The sequence below is a fragment of the Vombatus ursinus genome, unplaced genomic scaffold (assembly GCF_900497805.2).
Source record: "Vombatus ursinus unplaced genomic scaffold, bare-nosed wombat genome assembly UNPS02014784.1, whole genome shotgun sequence".
NCBI classification, from domain to species: Eukaryota; Metazoa; Chordata; class Mammalia; order Diprotodontia; family Vombatidae; genus Vombatus; species Vombatus ursinus.
In genome coordinates this window covers 12339990-12367187 of record NW_020954562.1, presented here as the reverse complement: position 1 = coordinate 12367187, position 27198 = coordinate 12339990, and the positions used below count along the sequence as shown (strand labels likewise).

Below are 27198 nucleotides of genomic sequence, written 5' to 3'. Positions count from 1 at the left end.
TAGAACCACAATGATTCTCACACTTTCACTGCTGTTGATCAGTTGTTTCAGTCATGTCTGACTCTTCATGACCCCATTTGGGGTTTTCTTGGCAAAAACACTGGAGTCATTTGTCATTTCCTTCTCTAGCTCTTTTTACAGATGAGGAAACTAAGGCAAATAGGGTGAAACGACTTGTCCAGGGTCACACAGCTAGTAAGTATCTGAAGCCAGATTTGAACTCAGGTCTTCAAGTCTTCCTGACTCTAGACCCAGAGCTCTATTCACTGTCGCCCCTAGCTGCCCTAGTTTAAGAAATACAGAAGTGCTTTTTCACAATGGCTATTTGAAATAGATCTGTTATTATTATTGTTGTTGTTGTTATTGTCGTCCCCAAGAAACTAAGGCACTGAGAAGTTAAAGTGACCTGTGTCAATGGTCATGTAGTCTCAGAAGAGACCTAGGTCTATAGCCACTGGACCACATCAATCAAATGATAAATAATAAATATTAGGCACCTACTGTGTGCCAAGAACTATGCTAAGTACCGGCCTTTCCACAGTCTGCTTGTGCATTAAAAGATAATGTAATAGAAAGAACATTGTCTGAACTTGGCATCAAAAGGCCTATGGATTCAAATCTTGCTGCTAATACTTACTAGCCATGTGACTATGGGCAAATCATTTCATTTCTCTAAGCCTCAGTTTCTTCATCTGTAAAATGGGGATAACAACATTGCTCACTTCGCAGTGTTTTTGTGAGGAAAGTGAATTGGGAAGGCAGTGTGGTGTAGTAGAAAGAGTGCTGGATTTGCAGTCAAGAAAGACCTAGGTTCTAATCCCTGGTATAGTGGAAAGGGGACTGGATTTGTAGTCAAGAAAGACCTGGGTTCTAATTCTAAATTCTGACCCTCACCAGCTGTGAGACCACAGCCAATTTATTTAACTTCTCTAAGGGGCAGTTTCTTCGTCTGCAAAATAATAATCTTGGCAACATGACTGTTGTGAGGATAAAATAAGATAATGCATTTCAAGCACTTTGGAAGCCTTCAAGCACTGTGTGAATGCCAGGAATTATTATTCTTTTCAGAGTCAAATGAGTACTTTCAAAGCACCGCATCAATGTTAGCCATTGTTATTAATAATAAACCTTAAAGCACCGACTGAATGTGAGTTATTATGATGAGCAGAGTCTGATTGGAGAAGAACAATCAGATAACTCAGGGTCACGCTGCTAGCGTCTTCTTACTGCAGCCCGTCCCCTCTTCCGTGCATTTCCTCCCACTCTCCCGGGCTTCACTCATTTAAATGATACACAGATTCAGCGAGGAAGGACACCAGTCACACACTAGCCACGTTAAAACTCACACATACACATATACATGCACACACACATACACACACACACATGCACATGCACACGCACACGCATACACATACTCAAAGGCAAGAAAATGAAGAATAAAACAAGCCAACGCAAACATAGGACGTGCTTTACAGAGATGGGATGTCAACACCTTCAGGGAGAAACAATCCCAGCAGGCAGAAATCAATGAGATGATGGAACACAGTTCCACAACTAAGGTGAAAACGGCCCTGGTTTTGTTTAAAGTCAGGGGAAAGAAAGGAATAGAAAAGAAAGAAAAGAAAGGAAACTCTCCCTGAGAGTTCAAAGTGTCACCTCCGCCATATAATGAGGCGTCAGATCTTTAGTGGAAGAGGAAGGAAAACAGAACCTCTGGTTTGGTGTTTTTTTTTTTAATTTTTTTATGTTTTGAAAGAGCTATACAGGGGATTTTGAACTTCACTGAGTTCAGATCAGGAGATCGATTCATAAAGTGTAACAAAGAGATCGCAAACAGCCCCATGGGTCATTTGGATGTACATCAGTTAACTGTGCTATAATATACATATTCCCCGTGGTGAAGATATACATATGTGTCTAGACTATACGTCTACATGTATGCATATACAAATGTACACACATATATGTCTGTGTGCATGTGTGTATACTTAGAGATATATGGGGAAGGTGCAATTCAGATGACCAGAGGGAGGGAAAAAAGATTATTTTGAGCTCACACCTAGGAGTACACAAATTTCTCAAGAGAGTCATTTTAATTTTTTTTTATTTTGCCTAGAAACTTCTCCTTTGTTCTATTTCTCTTCCCCAGACCACTTTCAAACATGCCTGTTCAGCATATTAACAGGATTATGAAGTTAACACTACTTGCAGTCTGTGAAATATAGCTAAGAACTGCCCATTATTTATCCCCATACCAGACAGTATCAACCCATACTTCGGCAAGTATAGTCACAGGTAACTATTTCAGCAAGCTCTAACCACAAGCCACACTGATTCGGCCCATGGTGAAAAAGCAGCAAAGAGAGGAGTGAGGATTTGAACCCAGGTCTTCTGAGTCCAAATCTAGTTTGTGTTCTTTCTTTCCCTCCCCTTTCCTCCCTCCCCTTTTTCTTCCTTCCTTCCTTCCATCCCATACCAAACCACTCCATGAGTCAGTCTCCAATTCCAAAACCATATCATCTTTATCTTTTTACCTCTGACCTCCAACAGAAGTAACAATGTGCACCAGCTGTGAGGCCTTTCTGCAAACTCAGGTGTTCCTCCTCCTCTAGAAATCAAATGGATACCCTCATTTATTGTGGTCACCAAGTTCACCCCAGAGCCAGTGAGCTCTCTCTACCAGTCACTGGCAACATGTACCAAATCTGGCCCTATGACATAGAAGCAGAAAGCTCCCATTGCTCCTTGATAACTCCTGTCATACCTTCAGGGAATTTGATGGATCTTATTCTAGTATCTTTAAAGCAACTGATTTGCAATGAAAAGTGTTCTGGACTTAGGAATTGGAAAGATCTGGGTTCAAATTTCAACTCTGGAATTTACTAGCTGTGAGGCTATTTAAATTCTCTGGGTCTCAGGTTTTCATTTGTAAAATGAAGGGGTTAGATAAGTTCTCTTCTATCTTGTAATGTAGGATGCTACAACTTCTGTACCACTAGGAGGGGTACTCAAAAATGATGACAGAAAGAAAGAACAAAAGAACGAAAGAAAGAAAGAGAAAGAAAGAAAGAAAGGCGGGAAGGAAAAAAAGACAAAGAGAGAGAGAAAAAGAGAAAAAGAGGGAGAGAAGGAAAGAAAGACAGGGAGAGAAGGAAGGAAGGGAAGGAGGGAGGAGAAAAAGAAAAAAGAAAGAAAGAAAAGTGGGCCACTGAAGCATTATGAACAGAATTCAGGCCAGAAGAAAACACAAATAAGCAGTTTTGAAAGTTACGTGTAGTTAAATTTATTACATGCATTTTGTTTGATGTTTAAGTTTAAATAGATTTAAATTTTTAAATAAAAAAGAAATTTGAAGGCAACAAGGGCTTCTAAGAAGCAGAGCTGAGGCAAAGAGACATAGACGGAAGGAATATAGTATGTGAACAACAAGAAAGGCAGTTGGACACAGAGTGTATGAAGGGGATTAATGCATAATAAAACTGTGAAGGTAGGCTGGAGTCAGATTGTGAAAGGCTTTAAATGCTAACCAGAGAAGCGTGTCCTAGTCACTATGGTATGACTTCTTAACCCTTTTTTGTGTCATGGACCCCTTGGGCAGTCTGGTGAAGTCTATGGGTCCCTTCGCAGAATAATGTTTTTAAATGCATAAAATAAAATACGTAGGGTGATAAAGGAAATCAATTATAATGGAATAGTTATAAAACAAATTTTATGTTTCTGGACTTCAGGTTAAGCACCCCTGCCCTAAGGGGAAAGATATGGTCACACTTGCAATCTAGGAAAACCATTTTGGCACCTGAGTGGTAGACAGTCTGAAGAGGAGTGAGTTTAAGGCATGGAGACCAATTAGGAAGCTATTGTGATGTTATAGAAGAGCCACGACAAGGGGCTGAACCAGGGTAGTGGTGACTGTCAGGGAAAAGATAAAAAATGGGGGGCAGCTAGGTGGCACAGTGGATGGAGCACCGACCCTGAAGTCAGGGGGACCTGAGTTCAAATATGACCTCAGACCAAACACTTGACACTTACTAGCTGTGTGATCCTCGGCAAGTCACTTAACCCCAATTGCCTTAAAAAAAAAAGATAAAAAATGATGAAAACTTATAAATGTTTTAAATATTCATCTATTTCAAGTTTCCAATGACAGTTGATCACAATTGGAAGAGACCTCAAGGACCAGCTAATCCTCATTTTCTAAATACACAAACTGAGGCCAGGTGAGATAAAGTGAGTTAGTTGTCTGAGAGCCCAGATAATAAAATGGCAGAATTGGGATTTGAATCCCTGTCTACAGCTCCTCTTCCTGTCCCATACCACCTCCGTATGGCCTCCTACAAATTTAAATGGAGAAACTCTGAAATTAACTTTGGAAAACAACATGGAAAAAGTTAAAGGAATTTTCCTCGGGTTATTTTACATCGTGAGGGTTTTTGTTGTTGTTTTTCCATCCCTGCCCCAGCAAAGGAGCTATTTGGCTTGTCTTACAGGAACAAAACAAAAGAAGCCACCATAAAGTAGGTAGAAAGAGAAAAACAATGGGATCTTACCTGAGAACCAGCTGCAGCATTACATCTTCACAATGTAAGCCAATAAGGGTCCGGAAGAGCGCCAGAGACACCACACACAGCTGGAAAACAATAAAACCCATTTTCATTCTTGATCCTTCAATGACAGTTCTGCCTACCCAAAGACTACAAGGGTAGCTCACAACCACAATACAAAATAGCCCACGTGGGGCACTTTTCATTGAGCTACAAGAATGCCGGAGAAAATGCACAACCATCCTGTAAATGCCCCTGCAGGATTGGATGAGGATGCCGAGAATTACATGATTCCACGGAGGAGCCTTCTTACAAATATTTAGACTGATGATACCTTTATCTTATAAAGGTTCAGCCTTTATCTATATGTACTTTTCAATTTAGAATGATCTGCTTATTTCTCATGTTTTCCTCCTGAGCTCTCTTCACATGCAGACAAGCAGGTTACTGTGAATAATCGAAACAGAATAAGGCAAGGCTAACATTAAGTTAGGAAGACAATGTGGCATGGCAGATGTAGGGATGGCCCTGAAGTCAAGAAGGCCTGGGTTCAGTTCCAACCTCTGACACATACTAGCTATGTGGCCATGGGCAAGTCACTTGACATCTCGGAGCCCCAGCCTCTGACCAGAGCCTCTCTGAGCTTCCACATCCACAATACAGGGAAATAATCCCTGTAATCTCCACCTCTGAAAGTTGCTGTGAGGTTCAAATGAAATGATGTCTATAAAATACTGTGGAAACTTTAGAGCAGTATATAAATATCAGTTATTATTATGTAATAACCATAATATATTTTTCAAAGATGATTTACTAATTAAATTGAGTATCCCTGAATTCAGGGAAAAGAAAATGAGTAGGCCAAGAAACAATGTACCCAAATGAGTAATTACTTACCAGATCTTCTTTGAATAAACTTCTGCACTGAATCTCTCCCATCCATTAAGTTCTACACTCAAGTCCTACATGGCCATGTCATCACAACACACCACTCTTTTTTTTTTTCCACTTTTTGGGGAGGCAATCAGGGGTTAAGTGACTTGCCCTGGGTCACACAGTTAATTAGTGTCAAGCATCTGAGGCCAGATTTGAACTCAGGTAGTCCTAACTCCAAGGCCAGAGCTCTATACACTGTGCCACCTAGCTGCCCCAGTAACCATTCATTCTTGAAGACAATGCTAGCTGTGCACAAGCATTGGCAAGTCCTTCTAAGTTACGAAGATGCCAAGGATAGGCGCAGCAGTGTCCTGAATGGCAGTCATCTGAAGAACAATCTAGCTAAAATCCAGAGATGTTCCACAAGAGGTTGGCTGCAACGTGATAAATGTTTTGTCCCCATCATCTCTCAAAGATCATCTGCCAAGTTATGGTAAGATTGTGGTATGGGTCAATGGAAGGAATACCCACAAAATGAAAGAAATCATGGTTCCTGAAATACTAAAGTGTCTATGAGGCAATAAAGAGTACCCAATACTCTTAAGAGAAGAGGATAAGCATCAGTCCATCTCTGGGAATGGATGAATGAGTTTAGGAAGAAGGTGGATGGCTGGCAATGGAGACATGGGCCAAGAGACCAGGAAGCCTGAGAGCAGGCCTTGCGCAGGAGGCCAACACCATAGCTTGGGCTGGAGCCAGGGGTGGGACTCTATTCTCTTCCCTTCTTTGATCTACCCATGAATGTTCAGAACAAGAATAAGCATTATTCTACAATTAGGGACAGAGATAAGGACTGTGATTTTTCTGTAGAGGAAACTCCTAAATGAGTAATCAGGCACCATTTCTGCAACTTGGAGTCTTCAAGAGCTGCTTGGACCATTGAAAGGTTAAATGACTTGCCCAGGGTCTCACAACCAGCATGTGTCAAAGGTGGGCTGGCTCTCTATCCAGTACACTATGCTGATCTACTCCATAGGACCCCACAATTACAGACTCTTTTAAGGGACACTTTTTAATAGTCTTTACAGGACTTTTAAGGGAAATGTTCAAAATATTCTGAAAAAGAACTCTGAAGATTTAATCTTGTTGGCAGCCAGCTTACTCAGTACCTAGTGTGGCTATGAAATAAACTAATTAATGTCTTGCTGTATTAATGGAGGTACCCATGGGGCCCAGAAAAGAAGGCAAATGAGAGGAGAAATGGCCAGAAAGGCCTTGTGTCAGAGATGGCATCTGAGCTGAGCCTTAAAGAGAGAAAAGGATTCCAAGAGGTAGAGATGAGACAGGTGGGCATTCTAAGCTTGGGGGACAGCCAAGGAAAGGGCATGGAGGGGGTTGGAGGGTAGGCGGAAGATGTAACATCATCTGTTTAAAACACCAAGCAGCTCGGTTTTGCTGGAATGACAAGCTCATAATAGAGAGTGATACAGAATCAATCAGTTCAGTATAAGCAGAGAATAAGCAAGCGTGTCAGTACTTCATAGAGTATTTTATAATGAAGGGCATCACGTGAAGAGCTTCAAAGGCCAAATAGAGAAGTCTGAATTTTAACTGAGAGGCATATACATTCGTAAGCTTAATCTGGCAATGTTGTAAAAGATGAGCTACAGGAGGGAAAGACTAGAGACATGAAGACCTTCTGAGGGAACACGGCAATGTTCCAGGCAACAACAGGCAATAAAGTACTACCCTAGGGTCATGGCAGTGGGAATGGTGGGGAGGGGAGAGCTGCAACAAATACTTTGATGGCATCAAAAGGACTACCGATTGGCTCTGTGGAACCAGGGAGGTAAGGAATCAAAGATGACTGGAACGTTCTGAGCATAGTGACTGGTAAAATGGTGGCACTATTGACAGAGACAGGGATAGGGATCTCTACAATGTGGCACCAAGCTACCTTTCCAGCCTTATTTCACATGCCTCCCTGGGCTAAAAAGGACCGTTGTCTACAGCCAAATGCATCCCATGCTTTTCCTTTGCCCATGCTCTTCCAGATGAGGAGGAAGATGACTCAAATTGTCTAACCAGCACCTCAAATGCAGGGATGGGGAATGGAATTGGACCTGTGAATTTACTAGCACAAAGATGAAGAACTTCCCTTTGCCAATGAGGGTCAGCACCTTCCTTTGAGGTGTCAGAGTTTCCTGGGGCACTGAGAAGTTAAGCGACTTACTCAAAGTAACACAGCCAGTGTATGTCAGAGACAGGAATAGAACCCAGGTCTTCCTAGCTCCAAGCCCAGGTCTCCATGTCCCAAACTGAACATATCATTTTAATCTACAAATCTATCCATTCTCCTAAATTTTCTACTTTTCTTGTTCACACCACCATCTTCCCCCAGTCACCAAAGCTTAAAACTTGAGTTTCACTCATGGGCCTTCCTTTTATTTTGCCTCTTCCATCCATCAGAAGGACCTAGAAAACACGGACTATTGTGTTTGTGTCTTTGTATGCACAGTGCTTAGTTCACAGTGCCTGTCCCTTAGTAGTCACTTAACACATATTTGTTGAATTGAATTGAATCCAATGAGTTGCTAAGTCTAGTCAACTCTAATACTGATCCATCTCCTTCATTCCATTACTACTGTATCCACTGGGCTCCTATCTGCAGTCAGGTTACTATCTTGCTCAAAAACCCTCAGTGGCTCTTTATTGCCTACCAAATTAAATACATGTTCCTGATCCTGTCCATTAAGGCACTCCACAATCTGGCTCCACCTTACCTTTGCAAGCTATTTCATATAACTGTCCAATCAAACTAGATTATTTTTACCATTTGCCAGTCTGGCTCTGTGGTCCATGAGCTCTATATATTGATTATGCCACCATCATGCCTAGAATGGAGGTCTCCAATATTTCCACCTTTTGGATTCTTTCTTCTCCTTTAAAACCCAGTTCAGGTCCCACTTCCTCCATGAAGGCCCTATCTCCTCCTACCCTGTTATTCCCAGATAGAAGTGACCCCTTCTTGTCTCAAGCTTCTCTCTCTGACCCCTCCTTTATATTTGGGAAGAGATATTTAGCTGAAGGGACTAATCCAATCTTCTCCTTTTATAAATGAGGAAATCAAGACCCAAGGAGGCTATAATACTAGCCTAATATCACCTAGATTGCACATGGCAGAACTGTGATTCAAACCCTGGTCCTCCAACTGCAAACCCAATGCCCTGTCCACTGCCCCATGCTGCCTTTATCATATAATTTAGAATACAGTTATTTGTGTACATATTATTGTATCTACTCAACATACATTTTTGAGTTCAATATCTGCTGAAGTTCTGTTCTTGTGCGCCATTGTGGGATGGGGTTAATTCTAGAACTCAAGAGCTTTGCCAGTAGACACCAGCCAAGCTAAAAAGCCTTCAACTATAGGCCCAGCAACAAAATGTTTACATCATCTGAAGACCAGCCTAATTAAAATTAGAGAGATTATCATCACTAATTTGGCTACCAAGGGTTGGTTGGTTTGTTTATCTTGGTCACAATTTATTAAACCATCCACTGAGGGGTTAGCATCTGGATTGGTGGAAGGAGTGCCTATGGCAACAATGTCATGGATCTTTGAAATTGATAAATAATCGATGGTGAGCTCCTTGAAGGTAGTGAGTATATCTTATATTTGTTTCTCCTTTAGGCCTTAGTTTAGTGTACTGTATACTGTAGTAATTTACTAAATGTTTGTTGTTCCTATTTCATTACCCTATCTTTCTAACAAGTGGCCCTGAGACTTTCTGTCATTATTACCTACTACCTTATCACTCATTTCTTTCCTATCCCTAACAATCTAGATTCTCTGCTCACTACTGAAACCAATCTTCTGAAGAGCCCTAGTGATTTCCTTCTTTCCAAATCCGATGACCTTTTTTGGGGGGCGAGGGATCCTCCTTCTTCTCAACTTCTCTTTGGAATGTGGCACTACAAATCTTCCCCTTAACTTCTTACAACTCATTCCTTTGCCATGACATTGTACTATCTTCATTTTCTCCTAATTTTCAGTGGTCAGGTGTGTCCTTCTTAGGACCCATTCTCTTCTCTTACCACCTAACTTCAGGCATTCAACAAGATTCAGTCCTCATCTATACACTCTCTCCTTTGGATAATTCCTCCTTTCTAATTCCACGAAACTATGCACTCTGACTCCAAAATGTATTCCTTCGATTTTGACCTCTCATCTGAATTTCAGTCCACTGCTCCATCTCCATTTCCACCTGAACATCTTGCCATCACCTCAAATCAAACTTCAGGCCTCAATTTGGCTCCCCCTTTCCCAACTATCTCACTCCTATTGGTAACACCATAATTACTCCAATTTCTCTGGAGTCACCTGACTTCTTGGGAAACTCTGATCCACTGTCCAATGTCATCAGGCCACATGACTTCTTCCTTGAAACCATCGATATAGTCACCATTCCTTTTCCATTCCTATGGTTATCAACTTAGGAAGGGGTCTTCCATCACCCTATATCCAATGTACTGCAAGAATCTCCCAATTAGTCTTCTTGCTTCTAGTATTTGCCCTCTCCATTCCATATTGTACAATGACACTAGAGAAATATTTCTGGATCCTGCTTTCATCACATTACTCTCCAGCTCAGTAGCCTTCCATGACTTCCCATTGCTTTCATTGTCAACTGGCAGACATTTCTCCCACTACCTCCCATTTCCTCAGGTCAGCTTCATAGCTATATCCTAAAAGTGGCATACTCATGCAGGGCTCCACACAGCTGTTCATACTAAATCCCTCACACGGAACTTTCTCAGTTCATACAAATCCCATCCTAGCCTTTTTTCAAAGTCCAGTTCAAATCTCACCTTCTCTAGACAATAATGATCTCTCCCTTCTCTAATCTCCTCATATGCTTACTATCTGTATCATTCTAGAACTTAATCACCTACTACTTAGGAAAGCACATATTACTGAGTGGACAGAGCACTGAATCTGGAATCAGGAGAGGCCAGGCTTCTAATTCCACCTCTATGTGACCAGAGGCAAGTAATTCAAACTTTCCAAGGCTCAGCTTTTTCATCTATCAAATAAAGACAATAATACTCACTTAGAATTTCTGGGTTGAAGAGATTTAGTGAGCATTTAGTACAGGGGATGGCAAACAATGGCTCTAGCCCACCACCTCTTTTGGTACTGCCTATCAGCTAACAATAATTTTTCATTTCTAGATGCAATAAAACTTTATTTTATAATGTAAAAAATTATTCTTAACTCACAAGCCCTACTAAAGCAGGCAGGCCAGATTTGGTCAGGGGGCCACTGTTTGCTGATTCCCGATTTAGTCTAACCCATACCCAAACAAAGGAATCCCCACTACAACATATCTCGCAAGTGGTTATCACATCTTTGCTTGAAGACTTCCAGAGAAGGGAAACCTACAATCTCCAAGGGCTATCCAATCTACCTTGGTTAATTCAATTGTTAGGAAGTTTTGCCTCATAGTAAGCCAAAAATTGCCCCCTTGAATGCCTACCCCCTTCCATGGAATAGCCTTTCAAGTACTTAAAGATAGCTACCATCGACCCTGGGCAAGTCACTTGCCTGGCAAAAAAAAAAAAAAAAAAAAAAGCTACCATGTCCCTCCATGTCTTCCATTCTCTAGAGAGGAGAGAGGGAGGAATAAACGTTTATTGAGCTTCTACTATGAGACCTACAATGTGCAAATGTTATCTCATTCGATCCTCACAACCACCTTGGGAGGTTAAGTGCTGTTATTATCTCCATTTCATTGAAGCAAACTGAGGTTAAATGACTTGCCTGGGGTCACTTAAGTGTCTGACTAGATTTGAACTCAGCTCTTCCTGACTCCAGGTCCATTGCACCACCTAGCTACTTCCAGGCTAAAACATCCCCATTCTCTCTCAATCCTCATTTGGCATGTGGTTGTGAGAATCAAATGAAAAATAAGAAAGATTCCTTATAGATGCTAAGGTTCTCCAGATGTTTCTGTTAGTAAATTACATTGAGCCTCCAAATACTATAGCCCCCCCCAACTCAAAATAAATATGACTGAACATCCACAGAGAGTGCCTAACACCCTGCAGAAGTCACTTAACCTGTTTCCTCATCAGTAAAATGAGAGGGTTGAATTAGATGACTGATAAGGTTCCATCCACCTCTTAGCCCACAATCCTATATAAAGCATCACACTTAAAAGTGCCACATCAATTTTAGCAATTACCATTATCATGTATTATTATTCTCTAATTATTTCATAAGGGTACATCTTGTCTCCCCAACAATACAGAGGGCTGTCTAAGCCTTCTTTACCATTTCTCGGTGTACTTAGGACAGTGCCCCCCACATATTAGGGACTCAATAAATACATGGTGAACTAAGCTACTTTTTATTACTTTCATTTTATCTAAGTACACCACATGTCTACTGAGGGACTCAGCATAATCTTATCTTATATCTTTCAATAAATCAAATTCAAAGCAAACTTAAATATGAAAATCTCATGACAAAGAAAATGTATCAACTTGATCCCATAACTAGAGAACACAAGTCACAGAGATATCAAACAACTCAAGATAACCCTACAAGACTTTGGTGGAGTCAGAAGGACTAAAGGCAGAGGGCGGCCGTTTGCTTGACTAATGCGCCATCACCAAACCTTCTCTGAACTAAGAGATGGCATGGCCACATAGTTCTCTGATAATTTCTTCTGTTACATTACAACTTAATGCTATTCCTTTGATACACTTGGGCTAAATTCTCTTATTCAGCAATTTTAGTCACCTCCAACTTTTCCTGACCATATTTAGGGTTTTCTTGGCAAAGATATTAGAGTAGTTTGCCATTTCCTTTTCCAGTTCATTTTACAGATGAGGAAACTGAGGCAAACAGGGTTAAGTGACTTGCCTAGAGTCACACAGCTAGTTTGAAACCAGATTTGAACTCAGGTCTTCTTGAATACAAGCCCAGAGATCTATCTACTGTGCCATCTATACCCTACTAAACACCTATGAGACGGCATTGCTTTAAAAAAACAAAAACTCCTCATCAAAAAAAAAAAATGAGGCAGCTAGGTGGCACAGTGGAGAGAGATCTGGCCTTGGAGTCAGGAGGACCTGAGTTCAAATCTGACCTCAGACAGTTGACACTTACTAGCTATGTGACCCTGGACAAGTCACTTAACCCCAATTGCCTCACAAAAAAAAAAAGCAAAAATAAAATGAGAAAAGAACATCTAATAAATCTAATCACTTAAAAAAAAACTTTAGCATAGTGAGATGAAAGACTCAAACCAAAATAACACGGCAAGTTAAATTACAGAGCTAGACTAACCTTCCTAAAATGAGCCTTTCATCACATCTTTCTCCTGTTCACTGTTTTCATTGCCAATTTCTCAATCCTGTGCCCCACCCCACCACCATCCTCCATGGTTCATTCATTTGCTTAGGGCAGTCCTTTCACAGTCTCCTCCAAGTGTCATACTGTCGTTCCTTCCTCCACACCTTTGTCCATGCTGTGCCCCCCACCATGACTGCCACCTATACAAATAGCACCCATCTTTCAGGCATTATTCAATTCTATCTCCTCCAAAACATTCACACATTTTCACATTCTAATAGAGCTCAGAATCCCTGCTAAAGAAAAGCCCTGAGTCACACCTAGAGGAACAGAGATTTCATTTTACAACAATTGGCAGCAACACCGCCACAAATTTAATTCTGCTGATTGTTCTGAAGCCTCTTCAGCAGAGGAGAGAGGGACTTTTGCACTGGGGAAGCCAGTGAGAGAGAGAGAGAGAAAGACAGAGACAGAGAGACAGAGAGAGACAGACAGAGAGAGAGAGACAGACAGACAGACAGACAGACAGACAGACAGACAGACAGAGATAGAGAGAAAGAGACAGAGGCAGACAGACAGACAGACATAGGCTTGGCCAAGTTGGAGCGAGTGTCATAAAACAGCTCTGGCTGCTCAGATCCCAAGTTGCTCAGAATTGGAGAGTTCCTTACAGGACCCATTTCCTTTGCCCCTGGAACAATGACTGATTCAGCAGAAATAGCATTTGTGTTTCTTAGCCATAAAGGCCATAAGAGGATTTCTGAAATTAATCAGAGCTCTAAGCTATGTAGTGGTTATCTAAATTCATAGCTGCCCAGATGCCCATGTAAAAAGCCCTGTGGATAGTAACATGGTCTCCTTAATACCTGAATATGAGACACTTTATATTTTCTTTTCGTTGATTTGTTTATCTGTGTACCTGCTCCCACCATTACCACCACCAACAGAATGTAAGCTTCTTGAGGTCAGGGACTTTTGCGGTTTGGTCTTTGTAGCCCCAAAGAGTTAGTACTGTGCCTGGTCCATAAAAGGCACCAAATCAGTCAAATCCCGACTACTAATCCAGACCACAACCCACAACATCTATAACTTGGTAAATGAGTTTCAGAGAACTGGTTAAGGTGCAAAGAAAATAAGCAACCAATCAAAGGTTACAAGGCTAGTGTCTGAGGAAGGATTTGAACCCAATGTATCATGTTGCCTCTACCTCTAAGTCATGCAGGTTCAATGGAAAATGTTCTGAATTTGGAGTCTGAGGCCCTGGGTTCAAATCCTAGCTCTGCCACTTACCCCTTCTCTCTAGGTCTCAGTCTCCCCACCTGTCAAATGAGGATGAACTAGATGACCTGTAAGCCTCTTCCATCTCTAAACTGATGATCCCACAGACCTGATTCCTCCTTAATTCCTTGCTGTAGACCAGGGGTTCTTAATCCTTTTGTATGACATGGTACCCTCTGGTAATCTTGACCCCTTCTCAGGAAAAACGTTTTTAAATATATAAAATAAAGTACTTAGGATGACAAAGGAAACCAATTATAATAAAATTCAGTTATCAAATTAAAAAAAAATGGATCCCAGGTTAATAAGCCTTGCTTTAGACTTATGCTTCAGGCCATATGTTTCTCTGCATCTTACCTCCTCAGAAGAACACTATCATTATGCTCATTTCAGAAGAGAAAGTGCCAACCAAAACAGATTTAGAAAAAGTCCTCGTGAAAGGCAGTGAGTACCATCTCCCTGCCAAAATGACTCCTGGTAGCAAAGCACATCATCAATTTCATCTTTCCACAGATATGAGAAGGTTCATAGATTTAAAACTGGAATTAATCTCAGAGGTCTAGCACAATCTATTCATCTTACAAATGAGGAAACTGAGGACAAGAGGAGCTGTCCAAGGCTACACAGGTGGAAAGCCACAGAGCTAAGAATCAGGCACAAGTGCTGTGATTCTTATTCTAGTCCTCTTTCTAGTGTATCACCACAGTTACATAAGGAAACCTGGAAGGGCAGGGAGGGAGGGAGCGGAAGAGAAGGAGAAAAGAAGGGAGAGGGAGGGAGAAGAGGGAAGGAGGGAAAGAGAGAGAAAGAGAGAGAGCCAGTAGGGGGGAGAGAGAGAGAGAGAGAGAAAGAGAGAGAGAGATGTAGTCAGAGGGGGCCTGGGTTTGAAACCTGCCTCTGCTATTTACCATCAATGTGACTTTGGAGCAGTCATTTCATTTCATTTCTCTAGAACTCTGTAAAATGAGGGAATAGGACTATATACATGGTCTCTTAAGTCCCTTTCCAGCTCTCAGCTCTACTGAATGCTGAATGATGCAATGAGTAAGAGGGAAGAAAGAAAAGGAGCATTCTCCATTCACTCCCGATGATAAGGGACTCTGGAACAATCTGTTACAGAACAACCCTTTTACAAGGGATGGACTGGGTCCTCTCTGGCCCTCACTTACCCTAAATGGGGTGTTGATCCGACTCGTCAGCGTGTCTAGGATGTGGACGTTTTCATGTTGGTGCAGGAGGATAAAACGAAGGAAGATCTCAAGGAGGGCTGGCTCCGAGACACTGCGCAGGAAGAGATCCAGGTACGCCGTCGTGGTCATCACCTCCTCCACGGTTACCTGTGACCAAAGACAGAGTGACTACAAGTCCCCCAGTCAAACAGCAATCCCAGGACAATGGAAATCAGAGGCTCTTCACAGCTCCCAGATGGACTGGCTCTGACCCCATCAAGACAGGAGCAGGGCCATTCTGAGAGCAGGAGATCTGGTTCCTTTTGAAGCCTTTGACCTAGCCATAGTCTGTGCACCTCCTGCTGGCTACAGCCGTTTAATACAGCAAAAGAAAAGCCTTAAAAAGTTTTTCAAGTGGTTCCACAGCCTTAATCATCTTCAGCTTTTACTAAAGCATCATAAGGTTTTCAGTGGCAATATTCCTCCTACCCACTCACCTCTAAAAAGAAAGGTGATTACCTTTCTGTTAAAAAAATAAAATAAAAGAAAGGATCACAAGAATTAAAAGTCTATCACAGATAAGTACTTTGATGTACTAATCCACAAACATATGTCAAGCCCCTACAATATTTCATAATTATGTGACTTTGGACAAGTCATTTTGCTTCAGTTTCCTCATCTGTAAAATGGGGTTGTTGTCAGGATCAAATGAGATATATTTTTAAAGTGCTTAGCACAGTACCTGGCACACAGGAAACACTACAGAACTGCTAGTTATTATTATTGCTGTTGCTATTATTATTATCATCATCAAAAGCTCCTACTATTCCAGGGCAGGTAGGTAGCACAGTGGATAGAGCACTGGCCCTGGAGTCAGGAGGACCTGAGTTCAAATCCAGCCTCAGATACATAACACTCACTAGCTGAGTGACTCAGGGAAAATCACTTAACTCCAATTGCCTAAAAAAAAAAAAAGACCTCCTATTATTTTCCATAAATTCATAGATTTCGAAGCAGAAAAAATTTCAGACTCTATCACCACCCTTTCATGCTTCTAAATGAGAAAACTGAGGTCTAGAGGTAAATGGCTTGCCCAGCCTCCCACAGGGAAGAAGTGACAAAGCCTCAAGTCAAACCCTTGACCCCTGACTCCACATCCAGAGCTCTTTCCCACCAGACCACTCTACCCCTGAAGAACACTTGTCTTCGCCCTGAATTCACAAACTAAATGAAGAAAGAAGGGAAGTATCCACATAAAAACAATTCAAGAAAGCATATGGAAAGTGTCAAATGAGTGATACACACAATTAAGTGCTCCAGGAATTCAAATGTGGTTCTGAAAAGTTGTGTGCAAAACAAATATATTACATATACATGCCCAAACACACATATTCTGTATATATTAAATATGCGTGTTTATGTTTCTATATCTAAACATACATAGTATGACTGTATATATTCTATACATGCATCTATATATGTATGTACATTATGTATACATTATACATACACAGCACATGTTTTGTGCCTATATTGTATATGCGTGTGTACATGTGCACATACATGTACCTATTATGTATTTTATTTGGGAGAAGAGACCAGACCTGTGATATTTTTGGTAAAGGAAACTCCCTCTACCAAAAGCAGATGGGTAATGCCTATCAATTGATAGTCTTAGGGTTCCCCTATGAGATTTGCTTAGGGTCACACAGCCACAATATGTTAGAAATGGAGCATCTCTATCCACACCAAGCCCATGTGCCCTTCATATGGATTTAGGCTTTCGATGAAGGCTCATGGGGCTCTCTTCTTACTAAAATGAATGACCTTTACTACACGGACTCTGTGATCCTTACCTTGCTCAAAAGCTGAGTACTTGACTGTATTCTGTATAGGGGAGTTCCAGATAGCTGAGGTGTTAAAATATATTTTTTTTTTTCTAATATAAGGGCACATTTGCATAGCTATGCAGACTCCACTAATTCAGAATCTGAGATTCTGTCATTCAACGTAGGAAGAAAGTAAAGAGGAAGTAATTTATTAAGCAATTAATAAGCCAAATAACTGGTAGTAATTTCTCAACTACAAAAGGGAAAAAAAATCTTTAAGCACCATTTGCATACAATGCTAGGATCGATGGGTGAGAGATGGAAGGAAGGAGGAGGGTAGGGGGAAAGGAGGAAGGGATGGAAGAAGGGGGGGAGAGAGAGAAATGGATTTGTAGTTGGAGAACCTAGATTCAAAATCTGCCTCTGCTATTTACAATACAAATCATTCTTAGCTCTTCCTTAAAGCAGACCACCTCCAAACTAACAAAGTATACATGGCAACATGGATCACTACTGAGAAATGAGCAAACATTTTTATTAAGCTTATACTGTGTGTAAGGCAGAGTGTGGTATAGAGGCTAAAAGGCCAGTCTTGGCATTAGGAAGCCCTGAGTTCTAGTCCAGCCAGTCACATGATAGCTGTGTGACCTTGGGAGAGTCACTTAACTGCTGAGTGCTGGAGGAAACTATAAGACTATAAAGTACAGACAAGTGGCCCAGGCTTGCCTATCTGCTTTAGCAGAGTTAGTTTGTGTACAAGGAGTCCTTCATGTGGATGAAAGCACAAATGTAAACAACAAAAAAATGCACAAGATCCTGTATAGGGTGTATTGGGAAAACAGGTCTTCTACCTACCCTCCCAATAACTTCTTCCAGAATTTGCTAAATAGATGGGAACAAGATATCAAGCTAAGTACCAATAATACAAGCTTGAAGATGGTATATGTAAAGGATAGATGAAACCCCACCAAGGGAATGAACAGTTTGAAGACATAGATGTCAGAGCCCTGTGGCTGGCAGAATTGAGGCTTCACAAAGGAAATGGCAGCTGATGTGGGCCTTTAAAAAGGGGGGCAGTTCATTTCAATAGGCAGAGATATCATGGGAATTTATTCTGAGCATCTGAGACGGTGTACAGAAAAGTGGAAAGCAGGAAAAGGCAAGATGGGATGGAGAGAAGAGCTGGGAACAGTCCAGTTTGGCTACAATAATGTCTAACATTCATATGACATTTAAGATTTGGAAAGAGACTGACTTTTATTATTTCATTTCCATTTCATAGGTGAAGAAACTGTGGCTAAGAGGTTAAATGACCTGTCCAGGGCCACAAATCTAGAACGTGTCTAAGGCTGGATTTGAATTCAAATCTTCCTGACTCCAAGGCCAGAGCTCTATCCACTGAACCACTTAGCTACCAAAAGAGAAAGGACAGAAAAAAGAGTAGTAGGATATAGAGCCAAAAAGCTGACCCCAGATAACGCAGGATCTTGCATGCCAAGCTAAGTAATGTGAATTTTCCTTGGGAGGGAGGGCATAGGTTGCCACAAATTTTTTGAGCAAGGAATGTGAGAAGGACTTGATGTGTTGCTGCTGCTGGTTGTCCTTCATTCGTGAAGAGGACCATGACATCAGGGAGGTGACGCCATGACATGCAAGTGAATTGGATTTAAGTGAGGCAGGGCTGTGCAAAGTCACCAGCCTCGCTTTCTCCTCAGGAGCCATCTGAACCCAGTGGCCAGATAAGGATCAAGATGACTGGAAATGGCTCAGGACACAATGTACAAAAGAAAAGCAATAGAATAAGGTATAGATTAGAATGGGGAGAAACTCAAGGTAGGGAGACCAGTTAGGAAGCCATGCCTGCCTGAAGTAGGGTAGTTCCAATAGGAGTAAAAGGGAGGCTAAACGTGAAAGATGCTGCAAGAGATAGAACCAACTGGACTTGGCAACTCATCAGAAATGGGAACCGATGAGGCGGGAGGGGGGGGATCAAAGAGGACTCAGAGTATCCTATCCTGAGGAGCCTGGAGGATCCTAGAGCTCACCAAAACACTAGAGAAGTATGAGTTTTGGGGGAAAGATGATAAGTTCAGTTTTGGAGAGTCTTGATGTTGAGTTGCAAGAAGAGCAACCACAGAGAAATATGCAATAGGTGATTTGATGTAAGACTGAAGCTCAGGGGAGAAACTGGATTTGGATCTGGGGTATCATTAGCATGGCGGTGATCACTGAAACGTGGGGAATGTGTGAGATCACCAAGGGAGAAAGTCAGGAGAGAAAAAGAAGAGTCCTGAAGATGGTGCCTGGAGTTGGCCCATGTTTAGGATATGGGAGGAAGAAGAACAAGTAGGGAAGAAAGCAAAGAGGTAGAGGTCAGAAGTGATGGAGGAAAAAGAAGAGGAGTATAGTAGAATACAAGGGGGGAAACATACTGAAGAAGGAGCGGTCATCAGCGTCAAAAGCTGCTGTACAGACTAGAAAAGAGCAAAATGTCTTTCCTCTAGAAACACTTAACAATTCACATTTTTGATCAATTCATACTGTCCCTTCTCCCCTCCCTGGAACTGTCCAAATTAATGAAGTTTTAGAACACAGTCAACTTTTAAGCATTGAGAAGAAAAGCATTCGTGCAGGAAATTCAAGAGTAACTAATGATTGACATTTGGCTTTGAAATGCTTTCTATAATTTTCTTTTCTTTTTTTCTTAAGCAGTAGAATTACATCCCTAATTACATTTTGCTTAGGCAAATATTAAAATCGGTTTTCATTATCTGTGCAGAAAACAAGTAACTGATGCTGATGGGGGTCAGTCCAAAAGCACGTGAATAACACTAATAGCTAGAATATATTTGGGCTTTAAGATCTGCAAAGTGCTTTATATATGTTATCTCATTTGTGGTGAGGTAGGAGCTATTATTATCCCCATTTTGCAGATGGCAAACCTGAGGCACAGAGAGGTTAAGTGAATTGCCCAAAGTCATGCAGCTAGTAAGTGTCCAAGGCAGGATCTGAATTGCAAGAATAGCTTCACCCCCTAGCCACCCAGAGAAATTTCACCTAGAAAAACCATTCCCATATGGATACTATGGATACAGTACATAGTATCTTTCACCTAGTGCTTTCCAGTTCACAAGCCTGTGAAGTGGGTGGTGCTAATGGTTGTGATTTGCTCAGTCACATGACTAACTGGTGGCAGAACCAGGGCTCACGTCCAGGTCTTCTGAGTACACACAAATCCAGTGCCCTTTCCACTAAGCCAAGGAGATTACGTAATTAGAAAAAAAAGAGGCTATTGGGCTATGGTGCCACACTTTTTAGACTAAGCACAGGATTAGAGGCCCAAAACTTTTGAATCTGGCTCTGCTTCTGCCAGCCTATGAGTGTAAGGTAGTGTCTTAACCAAATCAGTATCTCCACCGAACTAATGCTTTATCTAAACGGGGTAAGCAACAATAGAAAGGTCAGACAAAGAGTAAACATTTTTACATTCACTACAGGCTGGCTTCAGGACAGCAGTGAGCCTCCCTCCTTTTGGCAGGACTTAGAGGGCTATCGGTGAAACTGAGGCATACCTGTCAGACATGGCCAATGCACTGGTTTATTTGCTTAACTAAATTTCTTCGTTACAAGGAAAGGTTCCTATTGGGAAAAGTGACAAAGTAAAATTATAAAAATTAGTAAAACTTTTAAAAAAGAGATCTGAACTTGTAGACTGTCCCTGTTTCAAAAGTGAGTCATGACCACCCTTATCCTTTTCTGTTCTGCTGCTAGCCATCCCCTCATTCAAACATCTCCCATACAGGTAGCTACTTGATAAGTTTCTGTCAGGACTGGTGTCCCTCACTCCTCTGCATGAGGCACTAGGCAATGGGGATATCTTTATGTAAACTGAAATATTAAAATACATAATGGACCAGGACATTGCTGTGGTGAGATGGGGGAGTGTAGCAGGGACTCCTCTCATCCACAGAGAGGGAAAGGAAGGCATGTTTTACATATATTTCAACCAGAGATGTGCTGGCAAATGCTTGCTTTAAAAAAAAAAAGTATAATAACATACTTTTAAGTTTAATCTGGTGAGGTGAGCAGAACCAGGAAAACATAGTACACAGTAACAGCAATATTATATGATGATCAACTGTGAATGGGCAGGTAGGTGGTGAGCCCTGGTCCTGGAGTTCAAGAAGACTCATCTTCCTGAGTTAAATCTGCTTCAAATACTAGCTGTGTGACCCTGGGCAAGTCACTTCACCCTGTTTGCCTCAGTTTCCTCATCTGTAAAACAAACTAAAGAAGGAAATGGCAAACCACTCCAGTATCTTTGCCAACGAAACCTCAAATGCGGTCATGAAGAGTCAGACATAACCGAAAAATGATTGAAAAACAACAACTATGAATAACTTAGCTATTCTCAGCAATACAATGATCTAAAACAATACTGAAGGACTCATGGTGAAAAATATTATTCACCTCCAGAGAAAGAACTGATGGAGTCTGAATGCAGATCAAAGCATTTTTTTTACCTTCTTTATTTTTCTTGTCTTGTGTTTTCTTTCGCAACATGCCTAATACGGAAATATGTTTTGCAAGACTGCACATGTATAATCTATATCAAGTTGCTTATCTTCTCAGGGAGGGAGAGAATTTGGAAGTAATTTTTTCAAATGAATGTTAAAAAAATTTACATGTATTTGAGAAAAAAGTAAAATATGAGAGAAAAAAAGTTCAATCTGGATTATTAACATTTTCTCCATCACTTTAAGTCTAGAAAATCAACAAAACAATAAATCAAGCCCTCACTTACAGTGTTTGACAATGTTCCAGGCATAAATGCTCACACTGAAAATTTTCAGTTGTCTCACCTGAGTTCAATTTACCTAGTTCTATTTTATTACTGCAACCTCAGGGTGCCTTAAGCACCCAGATCCCAAAGAACTCTGGCCAAAAAACATCTCCTAAATTTTCTGACCTTTTGATCTCGGAGCAAAATGGTACTAATCAGGTCTAAATGGGCCATCCATGTTGCTTCTATAATCTTAGATTTTTAACTTTGCCATTGTGCACTGCTGAGCTGACAGGCCAGGCACAATTCCAGAAGTTGCCTTGGCACCATAATGCAAAGTCAGCCTTTCTCTCCCCACCACCCTTAAGTTACACATGACCTTAATAAGCTCAAAAGCACAGTCAGTGATAAACTCTTTAAAATATAGGATTCAGCCTGTGGGGGCTGACATGAAAGGAAGGCATTAACCAACTATTGTTTACTGCTCTTAGACTGAATAAATGAAAAGATTTTATTTCTTTAAAAAAATCAAAGCTGTCATTTATAAGCTAAGAGGATTTAAGAAAGCACTTGGAGGGGCAGCATTTACATAACATGCTATAAATATTAAAACCCCAATTCCATTAAGCTGAATGTTAGCTGCACACGCAGCCTTCATGTTGCAGACTCTCTTTATAAATTGAGGTCACACTCACCTCTAACCAGGAAAATCTGGTTCCTTTTTCCTTCCTTATCCTCTCTCCCCATATTTTCATGACCCTTAGAAGGCTTTCATTCCAGAGCACCAGCATCCAACTCAAACTTTCTCCTCTCCCCTGACTCATCACCTCCTCAACACCCAACATCCAAGAATAAAATTCCCTGACACTTGATTTAGAGCTGGAAAGGACCTCAGACGTCATGTAATCCATCCCCTCACCACCACCATTTTAAAGATGAAAAAGTAAAGACCAAGGAAAGTTAAATGATTTACCCAAAAACACACAAGTCATAAACATCAGATGTGGGATTGGAAATCAAGTCTACTCACTCCAGAGCCAATGCTCTTTACATTGCTTCTGAATTCTCTTGTTTGTCACCATGTTTCAACTACAATCTCACCACAGACTTCCCTTTTCCCACTGAAGAGTTCCTCCTGGGGACTTCCATTTTGGGGAGGGGCCCAGGTCAGCCAAACTTCATTTCCCTCCAGGCTCTGCTATTGACTTTCTGAACTCTGACACCATGCTCCAATTGTACCTTCATCCTTCTCCACTCCCCCCACACTGTGTGTTGTCTTTCACTAGACTTAAGCTTCTTGAGAGCAGGCAATTTCATGATTTTTGTTTGAATCTCTAGCATTTAGCACAATGCCTAGCATATAAGTGCTTAATAAATGTTTGTTGCCTTGCCCTACCTAGAGAAGCAATATCACACTGCTTTCTCCAAACCCAGACACCAGAAAGAGTATTCAATTTTACCATCATCAAAGCTGGAATTTGGGTTAATGTCTACAAGAAGGAAATATGTATTAGAAAATTCATTAGCGGCAGCTAGGTGGCGCAGTGGATAGAGCATCAGCCCTGGATTCAGGACTGAGTTCAAATCTGGCCTCAGACACACTTACTAGCTGTGTGACCTTGGGCAAGTCACTTAACCCCATTGCCTAGCCAAGAAAAAAAATTCATTAATTAAGATCTCATTTAAAGTTATATTGTAAAGAAGAATCCATTGTTAGTCTAGGTGAAGGCACTTTAATTGATAAGAAAATCCTTAGATGTGGAGTAGGAGACCCCAATGTTCAAATCCTGTTTGTCTCTTATATGACTGTACCCTAGGCAACTGACTTCATTTCCCTAAGCCTCAGCTGCCAGCTAAGTAAGAAAGAGCAATCCTTGTGTCATGTCCTAAACAGGGCTGTTGTGAGGACAGTACTGTGCAAATTACAAAGTGCTACATAAATGCAATGTTCAAGGAGAATCATATATTTAGATCTGGAAGAGTCCGACCCCTTCATTTTACAGGTGAGGAAGCAGCAGGGACAAAGTGATGTTTGTTATCCAATGAAAAGAGGCCAATCCAGACTTCAAACTCAGGTCTTCTGATTCTCACCCTAGAACTTTCCACTGTTCCATATCCTCTCCTTTCTCTATATTCGCCATCTTTTTTGAGGAACTCATCAGTGCTTAGAGGTTGAATTGTCATCTCTACAAATATGATGCCCAAATGTATGCATCTAGCCTTAACCTTTCTCCTGCTCCCATCCTGAAGCATGACATCTCCACCTGGATATCATCTGGGCATCTCCAATTTAACAAGTGTCAACAAAATACATTGTCTTTCCCCCTAAACGCAGGATTTCTGCAGACTACTTCTGCTGAGGGACCCCCCCATTTGTCTTACAAGTCAATGACCTTCACAATTTAAGAGTCTTCCATGGCTTTCCCCTCTCCTTCACCCCTCTAGTCCATCACTCACCAAGTCTTTTCTACTATATCTCACTCAATCAACCAGCCAACAAAAACCCAACATGTGCCAGACATTGTGCGAAGTCCTGGTGATACAGACAAAAGTGGAACAGTCCTCAATCTCAAGAATCTTACATTCTAATTGAAGAGACAACAAGTGTAGGGGTGGGCACGTGTACAAAATGAATACAAGATATCCTTGGGGAAAAGAGAACTAGGAGCTGGAGGACCTCAAAAAGCATCATGTTGAAGATAAGCTTCGTCCTGAAGAAAACCAGGGGTTTCAGGAGGCAGAGGTGAAGAGTAAGGGCATGTCAGGCCAGTGCAAAGGCACAGAGAGGAGAAGAACAGCATATAGGCCAGTATGGCTTGACTACAGAGTTGGTAGAGGGGAGTTATATATGAGATGAATGAAAAAGTAGAGAGGGATCTGTTTGTTAAGAGTTTTAAATGCCAAACAGTCTATGTGGGCAATGAGGTGGCACAGCAGACAGAGCGTTGGACCTGGAGTCAGGATGACCAGAGTTCAAATACTGTCTCAATCACTTATTGGCTGTGTGAACCTGGGCAAGTCACTTAACTTCTGTCTCAGCTTCCTCATCTGTAAAATGGGCATCATAATAGCACTTTCCATGGTTATTGGGAGGATAAAATGGGAGTATATTTTATAAAGCACTTTGCAAACCTTAAAGTGCTATATAAATGCTAGCTTTTATTATTGTCATTGTCTTCAACATCCTAAAGGGAACCAATAGAATTTACTGAATGAGGGAAGACAGGAAACATGGTCAGACGTACTTGAGGATCAATCACTTCCATCCTTTCTTTTTCTCTCACATGGCCACCTCTATAGATTAGAACCCTGGGTGACTGGATGAGTAATAATTAAAATATGTTGAAAGATCTGATTTAATTGGTACGAACACTCCCTTCTCTCAACACAGATCATAATTTCTCCATCGTTCATGATTTACCATGGTTGAAAATCTTCTGGAGGTCAACTTTTTGGTGATCTCTTTTTTAACTTAGCTGGGCTAATTCCCCAATCGAAAGGCACACAATAACACTGAGCCCACATTCAAAGTCTTTCTAGTGTGGCTTAAACAAAGCTGGCAAAGCCTCTAAGAGCCCGGGGTCACTCCCATACCAAGATAAACCACTGTAACATGACCTTAAGGTAATGCTCAATCAATCAACAAACACATTAAATGTCTATCTGTGCCAAACCCTATGCTAAAAGCTGAGGATATAAAGACAATTAAATGGAACAATCCCTATTTGAGAAGAGCTCATGGTCATAGAAAGGAGGCAACAAATATGTAAATGAATACAGACAAAATACATGTAGAAAGAATTTTTTTTTAAAAAAGTAGTTAGTACAAGGTAACTTGGGAGGAAAGGTGCCAGCAACTGAAGGGATCAGAAAAGGCATCATGGAGAAGGTGATGCTTGAACTTCATCTTGAAGGAAAAGAGGGAATCAACGAGGAGGAGAGGAGGAGGGAGTAGATTGTAAGCATTAGGGATAGCCAATGCAAAGGAAATAGCACTAACATCGCTGATATTGCTACTACTGATTAGAATAATCAAAATACTGTGTCTTAACAACTCTTCTTGTGAAAATATTGTGTGAACTGTAAAACTGTGCATACCCTTTGACCCAGCAATATCACTTCTAGGTCTATATCTCAAAGAGATTATAAAACTGGGAAAAGGACCCACAAGTACAAAAATATTTATGACAACTCTTTTTGTGGTCGCAAAGAATTGGAAATTGAGGGGATGCTTGTCAGCTGGGGAATGGCTGAACAAGTTGTGGCATATAAATGTAACTGAAGACTATTGTAAGAAATGATGAGCAGGCAGACTTCAGAAAAAACCTGGAAAGACTTGAATAAACTGATGCTGAGTGAAGTGAGCAGAAGCAGGAAAACACTGTACACAGTAACAGCATCATTGTGTGATGACTAACTTTCATAGACTTGGCGCTTAGCAATGCAGGAATCTAAGACAACTCCAAAAGACTCATGATGGAAAATGCTATCCACATCCAGAAAAAGAACTATGGGGTCTGAATGCAGATGGAAGCATACTATTTGTTCTCTTTTTTTCTTGTTTTGTTTTGTTTGTTCTTTCTCATCGTTCCTCCCATTGGTCCTAATTCTTCTTTACAACATGACTAATGTGAAAATATGTTCAATATTAATGTATATGTAGAGCCTATATCAGATTGCATGCTGTCTTGGGGAGGGGGGAGGGAATGGAGGAGGAGAAAACTCAAAAGCTTATGGAATTGAATGTTGAAAACTAAAAATAAATACATAAATTTAATAAAAAAAAGAAAGAAAATATTGGGTGAAGATGGACTCTGGCTGGAGCATACCACGTAATGGCTCTACATATGTCAATACCTCTCCATTGCCATGTAAATATAGCCCAAATACGTAAGCTTGGAGTGCAAGGCTTTCCTCAATCTGACACCAAGAATCTTTTCCAAGTTTAGTTCACATTAGTCCCCTTCTGTGTCCCAACCAAACTATTCGCCATTTCATGAGCAAGTCCCCATGTTGTTCCACCTCTTTGCCTTTACTCATGTTATTTATTTCTTCTGTCTGGAATAGCCTCCCTGCCCCCATTTCCATCTAGAGAAATCATGGCTGCTCTGTAAGGCTCAGTTCAAATGCTACCTTCCCCATAGAGCTTTCTACCTGATCTCCTCAGGCAGAACTGATCTCTTTCAAAGAGTTTTGTTTGTATGGCTCTCACATACTTATTGCATTCTATTTTGTATGACAACTATTTGAAGCCTAGGATTTAGAGGTGGTAGGGACCTCAGAAATCATATAACAAGTACATTCACAACAACAGAAGGGCTATTCTTAAGGAGATGGGACTTATCGATCAATGAAG

The 27198-nt window shown here is 41.0% G+C and overlaps 1 protein-coding gene across 4 annotated transcripts in view; it reads right to left on the bottom strand.

Annotated features, from left to right (window-relative positions):
• The window catches only part of FAM160A1 (family with sequence similarity 160 member A1), a 360382-nt gene that overhangs the window by 35402 nt on the left and 297782 nt on the right, over positions 1–27198 (bottom strand). For all 4 annotated transcript variants that reach the window (XM_027866951.1, XM_027866950.1, XM_027866952.1 and 1 more), the window contains 2 exons: positions 15231–15398; positions 4551–4630 (listed from right to left, as the gene is read on the bottom strand). In XM_027866951.1, coding sequence (XP_027722752.1) covers positions 4551–4630; positions 15231–15398 — 248 coding nt within the window. The remainder of the gene's footprint in view (positions 1–4550; positions 4631–15230; positions 15399–27198) is intronic.